The 12,500-nt window shown below is 44.2% G+C and overlaps 2 protein-coding genes and 1 long non-coding RNA gene across 4 annotated transcripts in view; 1 reads left to right on the top strand and 2 right to left on the bottom strand.

Moving 5' to 3' along the window:
• The window catches only part of LOC132990293 (uncharacterized), a 1,056-nt gene extending 1,023 nt beyond the window's left edge, over positions 1-33 (top strand). The window contains exon 2 of the long non-coding RNA XR_009676040.1: positions 1-33. This exon is cut by the window's left edge and continues 623 nt beyond it. This is a non-coding gene — a long non-coding RNA (uncharacterized LOC132990293).
• hck (HCK proto-oncogene, Src family tyrosine kinase) overlaps positions 1-3,950 on the bottom strand; it is a 14,320-nt gene extending 10,370 nt beyond the window's left edge. Inside the window, exon 1 of the mRNA XM_061058460.1 lies at positions 3,751-3,950. The gene's annotated coding sequence lies outside the window, so the exon portion shown is untranslated. The remainder of the gene's footprint in view (positions 1-3,750) is intronic.
• Positions 3,951-7,667: 3,717 nt separating this feature from the next.
• The window catches only part of rbbp8l (retinoblastoma binding protein 8-like), an 11,796-nt gene continuing 6,963 nt past the window's right edge, over positions 7,668-12,500 (bottom strand). Inside the window, exons 10-15 of one of the 2 annotated variants that reach the window (XM_061058459.1) lie at positions 12,298-12,500; positions 11,935-11,998; positions 11,723-11,781; positions 11,512-11,638; positions 9,049-9,926; positions 7,668-8,991 (exon numbers count right to left, since the gene is read on the bottom strand). The exon at positions 12,298-12,500 is cut by the window's right edge and continues 455 nt beyond it. In XM_061058459.1, the coding sequence (XP_060914442.1) occupies positions 9,865-9,926; positions 11,512-11,638; positions 11,723-11,781; positions 11,935-11,998; positions 12,298-12,500 (515 nt within the window). In that variant the 3' untranslated portion in view covers positions 7,668-8,991; positions 9,049-9,864. Of the gene's footprint in view, positions 9,927-11,511; positions 11,639-11,722; positions 11,785-11,934; positions 12,002-12,297 lie in introns of both variants that reach the window. The other variant, XM_061058458.1, reaches the window with a different exon arrangement.

A 12,500-nucleotide genomic window follows, 5' to 3' on the forward strand; every position in this document is an offset into this window, starting at 1 on the left:
GGAGGTGTGTTACAGATGTTTCTGAGGTGGGAGGTGTGTTACAGATGTTCCTGAGGTGTGTTACAGATGTTTCTGAGGTGTGTTACAGATGTTCCTGAGGTGTGTTACAGATGTTCCTGAGGTGGGAGGTGTGTTACAGATGTTCCTGAGGTGTGTTACAGATGTTCCTGAGGTGGGAGGTGTGTTACAGGTGTCCCTGAAGTGGGAGGTGTGTTACAGATGTTCCTGAAGTGGGAGGTGTGTTAAAGATGTTTCTGAGGTGTGTTACAGATGTTCCTGATGTGGGAGGTGTGTTACAGATGTTTCTGAGGTGTGCTACAGATGTTCCTGATGTGGGAGGTGTGTTACAGATGTTTCTCAGGTGTGTTACAGATCTTCCTGAAGTGGGAGGTGTGTTACAGATGTTCCTGAAGTGGGAGGTGTGTTACAGATGTTACTGAGGTGTGTTACAGATGTTCTTGAGGTGGGAGGTGTGTTACAGATGTTCCTGAGGTGTGTTACAGATGTTCCTGAGGTGTGTTACAGATGTTCCTGAGGTGGGAGGTGTGTTACAGATGTTTCTGAGGTGTGTTACAGATGTTCCTGAGGTGGGAGGTATGTTACAGATGTTACTGAGGTGTGTTACAGATGTTTCTGAGGTGTGTTACAGATGTTCCTGAGGTGGGAGGTGTGTTACAGATGTTTTTGAGGTGTGTTACAGATGTTTCAGATGTGTCAAGTAGAAAAACTGAAGTTGAACAGACAAAGACATAATTTCTCTCTTTTTGGAACAGTTCTTTAAAAGTGTTTGTTTGGGTGAAGGAGGCTTGAAAACGTCCTCTCACATGAGGCAGTCTCATACTGACAGACGTTTAACAGATCAGAGACGATGTATGAGAAACTGCTGAGTCAGAGTTCTTTGGAGGTCCAGAGGACCAGAGAACCAGAGGACCAGAGAACCAGAGAACCAGAGAACCAGAAGACCAGAGGACCAGAGGACCACAGGACCAGAGGACCAGAGGACCACAGGACCAGAGGACTATTTTTATGCACGACTGTAAAACCTCTCTGAAGGTATTTTCAGAGATGAACTGGTCCTCCCCCCTTCTCTGTCTTTGTTTTCTGACTCTAGTCATATCAAAATAAAAGCATAAAGAGCCATAAATGATCCTTAAAAAAAGAACAGAGATCACACTGACACACGATCAGACTTAAAGTCTTTGTGAAGATCTTTCAGAATAAAAGCCTCGCCGCCCCTCCTCAAAAGATGACAGCAGTGGAAAAAGTTTCATCGGAACATTTAGACACAGGAAGTTTGGGTGTTTCTGAGGTCAGTATGTTCACACATTCTCTTCCTTTTTTCTCTCTTAGTTCCTCTTTAGTCGTCCAATCGTCCAATCAGAGGCCGCCGTGGCTCTGTGGCCTCTCTAACTTCTATTTAAACTCTTCCTGTTAAAGAACAGACTCGCTGATGTAACACAAAGCAGCTAACACAAGGCACACTTTGTGTTATATAGGCTAATGCAGACACACACACACACACACACAGTTATTTGAATATCACCTGATGGACACAAACAAAGCTTCTCTCCAGTTTTATTAATAATTCATAGTTTGTTTAAGTTTGAATAAAGATGAAAGCTTCCTCTCTAAACATAAACTTCATGTTTCAGAGGACGTCATTTGGTGTCAGATAACCTGAATGCATAAAGTCCCATTTATAATGACACGCCCCTCCTCCCCCCTCCTCACCCCTTCCTCAATCCAAGTTGTGACTCGGAGAGAAACGCTTCAGTTTCATCATCTTAAACTTTTCAAAGGAAGAAACTTTTTCACCATTTTTCAACATCAGCGGAAATCAGACGAAGCTGCAGGAATGAGGGACATGTTCAGGTCCAGATCAGGTCTAGATCAGGTCCAGATCAGGTCCTGAACGTATTCCTGTACAGACGGGCTCTGGACCTGAACCTGTTCCTGTACAGACGGGCTCTGGTCCTGAACCTGTTGCTGTGCAGACGGGCTCTAGTCCTGAACCTGTTCCTGTAAAGACCAATGGCCCTTATCGTGGGGTCGTGGGGTCATCCCCCCCGATGACGCCGCCTCTGAGTTTACTGGGGGAATTTCACAGCGGCCTCCGGTCTGAAGTAACATCAGCGTTTCTGGTTTCTCTTTATATAAAGAGAATATATATATATATATATAAACTTTATATTCAGTTCACATCAGATAAATTTAAAACTTTCACCACGTCTGAAGAACACAGAAGAGAAACTACAGCCCAAAAATAACACACACACACAAACACACACACACATGCACACACACGCACGCACACACACACACACACACACACACACACACACACACACACACACACACACACACACACACACACACACATATACACTCACACACACACACACACACACACACACACACAAACACACACACACACACACATATACACTCACACACACACACACACACACACACACACACACACACAAACACACACACAAACACAAACACACACACAAACACACACACACACACACACACACACACAGTTATTTGAATATCACCTGATGGACACAAACAAAGCTTCTCTCCAGTTTTATTAATAATTCATATATTTTGTTTAAGTTTGAATAAAGATGAAAGCTTCCTCTCTAAACATAAACTTCATGTTTCAGAGGACGTCATTTGGTGTCAGATAACCTGAACGCATAAAGTCCCATTTATAATGACACGCCCCTCCTCCCCCCTCCTCACCCCTTCCTCAACCCAAGTTGTGACTCGGAGAGAAACGCTTCAGTTTCATCATCTTAAACTTTTCAAAGGAAGAAACTTTTTCACCATTTTTCAACATCAGTGGAAATCAGACGAAGCTGCAGGAATGAGGGACATGTTCAGGTCCAGATCAGGTCCAGATCAGGTCCAGATCAGGTCCTGAACGTGTTCCTGTACAGACGGGCTCTGGACCTGAACCTGTTCCTGTACAGACGGGCTCTGGTCCTGAACCTGTTGCTGTGCAGACGGGCTCTAGTCCTGAACCTGTTGCTGTGCAGACGGGCTCTAGTCCTGAACCTGTTCCTGTAAAGACCAATGGCCCTTATCGTGGGGTCGGGGGTCATCCCCCCCGATGACGCCGCCTCTGAGTTTACTGGGGGAATTTCACAGCGGCCTCCGGTCTGAAGTAACATCAGCGTTTCTGGTTTCTCTTTATATAAAGAGAATATATATATATATATATAAACTTTATATTCAGTTCACATCAGATAAATTTAAAACTTTCACCACGTCTGAAGAACACAGAAGAGAAACTACAGCCCAAAAATAACACACACACACACACACACACACATGCACACACGCGCGCACACACACACACACACACACACACACACACACACACACACACACACACACACACACACACACACACACACACACACACAGTCATGGACATAGAGTTGAGAATAAGATGATTGACTGAAGTTTTTGAACTTTTAACCCTCTGTACTTCTGATTATGATTTTTATAAAAGTATTATAATAATATTTATAATTCTTCGTACTTTTAGTGAAACTGTTTTCATGTTGTTGTTTTGATGAGAACTCCAGTGGCGTCACCTGTTCTTCAGTTTAATCATGAATCTATCAAATATTAACATATCCACACATGAACACATGACACAAGTCATGTTGTATGATCTATGAAGTTTCCCGCTTTAACCTTCACAGTGAGCCGAACAGAGGAGGAGACACTCACCACTCTCTTTAGCTCTTCTCTCCGCGGTTTGATGTGATGATTCAGCTTCAGAGGATGAAGGTGATGATGAAGATGGAGGTGGTGTGAGTATTCCTCATGTCTTTATGTGCGGCTCCATCCTCTCTGTCTCTCTCCTCTGTGTGCTGTGTTGGAGAGGCGAACGGACCGGCGGAGCGCAGCGCACTGACCCAATGAGGAAGTGTTGATCAGTGCGCGTCAGGCTGCCGACAAAAAAGAGGAAGAAGTAGAAAGTGTGTGTCAGAGAGAGAGAGAGAGCAGGAAACAGAAGGCTTTATATCTCTGAGTATCAGCTGCTGTTCACTGAAACTGTTTTTAAAGTGACAAACCTTTCTTTGTGTTTATGATTAGGAAGATTTGCAGGTGTTCACTTCATACTGACACCTGTCTTTAAAGAAACAAACAGATGTAACAATGTGATAGTAAATTATAGAGAAAGTAACACAATATAACCTGAAAATGTACTTCTTTAATACTAACCTCCCCAACTGAGCCGAATTACAAAATTAGAAAACCTACAGTTCCTCCAGTGTCCACTAGAGTCTGTCTCCTGCAGCGAGTCAGTCCTCATAGAGCCCCATGTTAAAATGTCCAACTTTACAGCTGCAGTTCCTCCAGTGTCCACTAGAGTCTGTCTCCTGCAGTGAGTCAGTCCCCATAGAGCCCCATGTTAAAATAAACATGTTTACATCCTGGTATGAAAACAGTTTGGGTCTCTAGAGTTCATTTTTCTCTTCAACTGTTCGGGATGAATGTTTATACAACTCACCTGTTTACATTATATTAAGGCTTAAAGGGATGTAGAATTAGGGGGCGTGGCCTCTTTCTAGCTGTCTGCTAGATGTCACCTCAGCTAATTCAGTCCCTGACCTTTAACCTCTGGGTGGTGTTTGTGCTGTTGGAGCCTTTTGGAGATTTGTTCATGACTGTTTAACCAGAAGCGACTTTGTTTGGAGAAGTGGGAAGAGCTGGAGAGGAGGAAGAGTGTGTGCGAATGAGTGTGTTGTTTCATCACAAAGTCACATCGCCAACTATTGGCCTGGCATGAATACTACAGCTCTTTCTAGTAGTTTTTACTGATGTGTTAAGATGACGTTTGAACACAGAACTTCTTGGAAGAAAAACGATTGTGTTTTCAGAAGGATTGTTTTCGTGTAAAGGTGACCCAAAAAGCTTAAAATATGTGGATTTAAAGTACTAAACTAACATGTATTTTATTATCAGTAGCCCTAACAGTTAATTTAGTGTTATATCATTGGATGTTATTTTACTGAACATGTTGAGTGAAACCTTCTCTCCGTCTCTGCTGCTTCATGTTCATGACGGAAGGAGGGAAGAGTCGATAAATGTATAAATGTACAAATGTATGAATAGATACTTGGATGTTGGACAGGTGTGAGGGACAGATTTGCATGGTTTGCGGACAGCTCTAAAAGTATTCAAATAATAGTTTGACAGCTCTCAGCTCATCCTGTGGGTGGAGCCGTGGGCATAGAGAGATAGGGAGAGAGAGGGAGTTAGAAAGAGAGAGAGAGCTGCAGTAATCCTTAATCAACGGGCGAGATTAGAAACAGACTTCTTTCTGAGAGAGCAGAGGGAGGGAGAATAAGAGATGGGGGGGAGGGGGAGTGAGTGGTAGAGGTTAAGATGAAATGAAGGGATCAGAAGCAAACACACAAAGGCAGAGTGTTTAACACAGCCAATGGATAAAAGAGAGATATAAAAAGTAGAGACTCTCAGCAGGAGGGCTGATGAGGGAGAGTCCATGTTCAGCAGCTGTTCACAGAAGTGTTTGTGTTCGTCCTGCTGCGGAGAATCACATTTCAGACTTTCTAAATGCTGCATCCCTTCTACTATCTGTTCCTTTTAACAAGGGCCGTCTCCAGGATTAATCTGGTCCCCATGAACAGCACATTAGGCCCCTCCCCCATAGCCTGAGATATTACTATAACCACACCTCCATGACACTAACGAGCCATTTACAGATTTACATTGAGGGTGACAACATTTGACTCCTTCCACACATTTTAAAATCATTCAATCTCTGTTGTTTTTCCCTTGTGTTTATCTTCATTTTGCCTCCACATGAAACCCTGACATCATTGTGATGCCATCATGATGCCATCATGATGTCAGCCAAAATAGGGTGTATACATAAGGTAAACTGCTGTCACCCGTCTGTGAGCTGCTGTTTCAGATCTGGAAGGGAAAGCTGTCAAACATCAAGAGACCCTTTTCACTCACTGCTCTCGTTTCCTGTATGTTGTTAATATTTCACAGAATCTGTAAATCATCTCCTGGATTTATGATTCTGTTTGATTTCCTTCTTGTGATAATTATTAGGAGTGTATGTATGTGTGTAACTGCTCATTCCATGAGCTGCAGCTGGTCTGGGATTAGGGGTTAGCAGGTTTTCAACCTACAAAGTCTGACTCAGAAGAACTTCATGAGGCACCTGCTGGTGGCTGAGCCGCTCCGTCTGGAGTTTGATGTTAATTATTTTCATGTCAGTGCTCAGTCTAAAAATGAAGAAGTGATGTGAAACAGGAAGAAGTTAACGTCAGTAAAAGTTTAACCTATCATTCCCTGCAGGTGGAGGTGTGACCAAACTAGTGCTCCTTTAAAATAAACATTTAAACGGGAGTCAGCTGAACAATCTCTCCCAGTTTACATGCTCTGTGTGAATGAACTGGTTGAACTGGATTGTGATCACAGATGAATTCATGTTCCATTAACGATCTTTCCACATCCCTATTCTCAAACCAGACTTGCTGTACTGGCCGTCATCATGCGACATCTTTTTCTCTACAGAAACACTCCCCGTAGTCATTGAGGACGACTCTGACAGGTCCGCATACACAGTGTCTTCACACGGGGCACCACATATATGGGGGGGGGGGGGGGGGGGTATTTACACACCTGGGATATGTATTATTATTTGGTTGAAGAGCCACATCAGTGACCGACTCATAAAACACAATAATGACTTGGAGGGGGAGTCAGTAGAAATGTTTGTAAAGCCTCTTTCTGGGCTCATCACCTCCAGAAGCATGAAGCATTAAATCTCGTCCAATCCCTGAATTGTATCCACTTCTAAACTCACCTGCTGCGCTGTCATTGGCTGGAGGAAACACACCAGCTCCGCCCAGAAACGTCCCAAGTCAACCAAAACGAACCAGAACAGTGAAATCCAGTCAGTGGACAGGGTCTCTGCAGACACAGTCACACCACACATGTACGGAGGCCCGGATGGGACGATGGAGCAGCTTCATCATGATACCGACTCAATGTGGAGTATCAGATAAACACACAAGTCAATAATAAAAAAGTAACTGGGTAACTGGACCCAAATGGAGAATCAAATTAAAAAATAAAAAAAAGAATTAAAGTTGCATTTGAAAACTTAATCTTACAGAGTCTAGGTGCAAAAATAACTCCACAAACCACTGGAGAAGGAAAACAAAACATGAGCGACCACAAGGAGAAACCACATGACCATGGGTAGGAAGACGTATGAACCAACACAGAAGGGAAAGAAAACTTAAATAACTTAAAACACGCTGAGGTAATCAGACACAGGTAAGACTAACGACACAGGTGAAGGGGCGCTGGGTGCACAGTGGTTAGTGCGTGCGTCCCATGTATGGAGGGTATAGTCCTCCAAGCAGACGACCCGGGTTTGAATCCGACCTGTGGCTTCTTTCCCTGCATGTTATTCCCCCCCTCCCCTCTCTCTCTCTCTCCACTGTCCTATCTCTTCAATAAAGGCACAACAGCCCAAAAATAGAAATACACAGGTGAGACTAGTGACACTGGGGAAATAAATTATAAAATATAACAGGAAGCACTGAAAACTACAAGAGATTAACAGATAATTAGAGAAGAAACAGAAACATGAGGATGATTGATGTTTTATTCATCACTTCAGAGCGTTCCATCGAAGCAGAATGTCGACGGGTTTATAATTTCATTGGCAACAAGAAACATCAGTCACCATCACAGTCCCGTGCAATTAGCCTGGAATAGATACATCGGAACAGGGACAGAGATCTACTTTAAAGGTCCCATATTATGCTTTTTCTGGTTTTATATGCCCTTTAGTGTGTTTTCCAAGTGTCCTGTGCATGTTTAGGCACATCTATGTGCAAAAATTCAAAGTCCGCGGAAACGCGGCTTCTCCTACGTCCTCCTGTTAGCTGTAACATTAGCTGCATGTAACGCTCGGTTCTAGCCCCCCTCGATAAAAATTTGTCAGTCCGACGTCATTGTCAGTGTGAGATCACTGATCTAAGCCCATTGGCTTGTTGTGGCAAGCCCAGCAGCTCATGTTGCACGCCTGTTAACTTCTGTAGCACGCCCACGATATGCCGTAGCCTGCGGTAGCGCAGTAGTGCTAAGGTGCTAATGTTTATGCTCTCCTCGGACGGAGCCAGTGGCTGCATTCCCAATATGGTAAAAGAGGCAGGACATTTCCGAGAACCGTGCTGAGCAACTGACCAATCATGGCAGAACCGACAGGCCAACCAATCAGATCAGACTTTGCACACGTGGGGACTCTGAACGTGGGCACTTCAGAGCCTTAGAGAGAGAGTCAGAAGCGAGCCGGTGCACGGAGCGGCAATTCATGAAAACAGACACTTTTTTAGAACTTTAGCTATTGTGAACATACTTTAGTAGGTACATAGATTAAATATATGAACCCCAAAAAGGGCATAATATGACCTCTTTAAACAACATCTCTCATTGGCTGCTATATGCTGGGAACGGTGAATGGAGGGTCCTCATTGCCCAACTGAAGCGTGTACTGTAAAAGTAACTGTAGTGAAACAGGAAGTGAAACATGAAGGTTCGCCCTCACCCACCTGTCTCACCCTCATCTACCTGTCTCACCTCTGTCCACCTGTCTCACCCTCATCTACTTATCTCACCCTCATCTACCTGTCTCACCCTCATCCACCTGTCTCACCCTCATCCACCTGTCTCACCCTCATCTATCTGTCTCACCCTCATCCACCTGTCTCACCCTCATCCACCTGTCTCACCTCTGTCCACCTGTCTCACCCTCATCTACCTGTCTCACCTCTGTCCACCTGTCTCACCCTCATCTACCTGTCTCACCCTCATATATCTGTCTCACCCTCATCTACCTGTCTCACCTCTGTCCACCTGCCTCACTCTCATCTACCTGTCTCACCTCTGTCCACCTGTCTCACCCTCATCTACCTGTCTGACCTCTGTCCACCTGTCACACCCTCATCTACCTATCTCACCCTCATCTACCTGTCTCACCCTCATCTACCTGTCTCACCTCTGTCCACCTGTCTCACCCTCATCTACCTGTCTCACCTCTGTCCACCTGTCTCACCCTCATCTACCTGTCTGACCTCTGTCCACCTGTCACACCCTCATCTACCTGTCTCACCCTCATCCACCTGTCGCACCCTCATCCACCCGTCTCACTTCTGGCCATCCGTCTCAGTCACAGCTGAGAGTGGAAAGTTCAGACTTGCAAAATATCTGCCTTCTGAAAAAGAGGAAGAGCAACCAGTGTTTTTGTCTGTTCTTCTTTGTTAGTCACTTAAAGCAGGGCTGGGGGGGCGGCGAGCGTTTACAGTAAAAATAACCGGGCTGTGACGGTGATGTCGGGAAAGTGAAACAAAAATACAGAAGAAGAAAGTTAAAGACTTGAGGTTCGAGAAACATTCAAGAATGTTTTTCAGAATCGTAAAAGAAAGGAAAGTCAGACAGACTCTGATATATTGTTGTGTCATAGTGGAGGTGGGGGGCGGGGGGGGTCTGCTAACATGTTGACCAGCTTAATGTCACGATTGTTTGAATGTTGTCAAATCACAGTTTGATTTGTTTGATCAGACCTACAGATCTGCAGACCTGCAGACAGACCTATAGACCTGCAGACGAACAGGAAGGCAGACATACCAAAGTCTACCTGCTGCAGAGCCAATAGCAGACACACAAAGTCACAGACGGGCTCCACTGTCTCCTCATTCTTTTATTTTTTAGGTAGTAATATATGAAGAACTTGATTCTGGCGCCCCCCAATGGGCAAAAAAACAGTTAAATCTGTTATTGTTGTCCTTAGCTGGCGCTGTTCTCCTCGGTCCTCACTGTGATCTGGATCTTTCTCTCAGGCCGGTTGTCTGTGAGGAAACACAGGAAACATTTCTGTTCACATCAGACGGAGAGAAGAGAAAGACAACAACAATAAAAAGATTTAAGGAAGTGAAGAGAGGGTTAGGGGTTCACATCCCGCTCATCAGAGGTTAAGATTCTCTTCATGACATTTTAAATTTCATTTTGACTTTTATTCTTGTTAGAAGTTTGAGGAGCGTCTAAGTGTACGGATACAGAGTCTGACTTCCTGTTTCTTTTCTAAAATAAACTGTAGAGCTGTCAGCATTAACGAGTTAATCACAATTAATGGAGGTCTGACATTAATGCATTCATGTTTTTAATCTTGATTAATCTCATGTTTGTCCCTTCAGGCTCTCCGTAGATAGAGGTCCTCAGTGTCTCCCTGTAGTCTCAGTGATGTAAAAGAAGGACACTGCTGCATCTTTGAATGTCTCATTTCACTTTAAGAAACTCTCAGACAGCTCAGCTGACGAGTCCAAAGTAATATACACCTTATGACATCACACTGACCTTATGACATCACACATTGACCTTTGTTACCGTTCCTTTGAGCTGTTTGACCTACCTCACTTTGGGATCCCTAACCACTTCCTGTTTCTGTCTTAAAGGCAGGGTTGGTAATCTTAGAAAACTAGCATAATTTTGAAAGTAGCATTCCCTCAGTGCTCCAGAAGTGGACCTCAGCTCATCGCTTTGGCCCGTGCACGCAAGAGGTAGAGAACGAGCAGGGAGACAGGGAGGCGTGTGATTGGTTCATCAGATTGGTACCTCGTGGCAGACATTGGTTGAAGTTTTAACAGACTTACAAACTGATACAGGTGATAGATTTTCTTTGTTCCTTGTTCAGAGAACATGAGTAATTTCTGTCAGGACCTAAAGACAATTTACACCAGAATCTTAAAAAGTAGATCTGGAGGAAATTACCAACCCTGCTTTTAACTTCATGTCCTAACCTTCCATCTACCAGAAGTGCCTTACTTTATTTCAAAATAAAGGCCCACAGCAAGTAAAGTAATGCCAAATTAAAACAGCACAAACACTCAAAATAAAGGCCTTACAAGATTTATTTTCAAATGCATATTAATTTAATTTTAAAATAATAAAATAGTTATTTTAAAAATAAAATAAAATAACTTTTGGAATTTAGCGATTAAACGTTTGACCGCCCTACTATTTCATAAACTATTGAAAATATTGTTCATATATCAAATTTCTGTCCACATTAAAGGAGCCGTATGTAGCTCTGACCCCTAGTGTTTGAAATGGGTACTGCAGTCTAAATTCTAAACATTATAGAGAGCTGTCCCCCCCCCTCTCTAGAGTCGATGCTCACGCAGGTCACTATGTGGTGGACACTGAAGCTTCAGTGTTTATCCAGCTCTGCATGGGTCTGTAAACCTTTCTGTGTTCTAACCTCTCTCCATTTTTCAAAAGCATCTCCAATATTGATCCTAGTTTGAGCACGTTTCTGCTCGTGGAGCTTATTAGAAACATGCAGAGGCTTTTTAGGTCGGGTACAATCACTTGTATGTTGTTGGTGAAGCTCACATTCAGGACAGGAAGAAGACTTAACTCTGCCCTGATTCTCACCTTCTGTCTCTGAGTCTCTGTCTGTCTGCGTCTCCTCACACCTCCTCTTCCTCCTGCAGCGTTGGTTACTCTCCTCCTCGTCCTGTCCGTCACAGCTGCTTCCTGTCTCTGCTGCAGGTGAGGATGACTGTGACGATGCAGAGGAAGCAACAGGTAAACAAACCTCTAATAAACTCTAACATCTATACCTGCAGTCTGTCCCACTTCTCACCTTACTGTGTGAAGAAGATTCCTGTTTGTGCAGAGCAGAGTTCAGATTCTCCAACACCACTACTGTGACACACACACACACACACACACACACACACACACACACACACACACACACACACACACACACACACACACACACACACACACACACTGGTGAGTAATACACCTATGCAGGTTCTGATATGATTCCTCTCAGGTGTGAATGTGTACCTGGACGTAGAGACAAAGTGAGGACAGGAACCTTCTTCTCCTCCTCGCTGTGCTCTGTGGCCTCCTGCTGGCAGGAGAACGTCATTACACGTTTTACTCTTTACGTCACATTCAGAAGATAACGCACACATATCCTTAAAAAAACCGACTCAAATCGCTGTAGTAGAGATGCCAGACCAGTAGGTGGTGCTGTAACACTCATGCTAAAATCCTCTTCTTCTACAGAGCGGCGAGCTGTACACAAACACACGACGAGTGACCCTGAACATTTAGAGGAAACACTGTATGCAGTCTGTAGGTCTGTAGGTCTGTAGGAAACACAACGTACTGGACTTTTATAATAATACTCTGAGTGTTAGTTACCAGATGGATGTGGTCTGTGGGGGGGTCCTGGTCCTGTTGTTGATCTGGTGATGGACAGGAGGAGGAGGAGGGAGGGGGGGCAGCAGCTGCTGGATCAGGCTTCAGGTCCGGGCTGCACCGGGCTCTCTCTGAATTATCACTGCTACTCTCGTTGGATCTGGACCTCCCTCGCTCTGACAGGTCCAGAGGCCCCTCCAACACCT

This window comes from Labrus mixtus, chromosome 15, assembly GCF_963584025.1.
Source record: "Labrus mixtus chromosome 15, fLabMix1.1, whole genome shotgun sequence".
Classification (NCBI taxonomy): domain Eukaryota; kingdom Metazoa; phylum Chordata; class Actinopteri; order Labriformes; family Labridae; genus Labrus; species Labrus mixtus.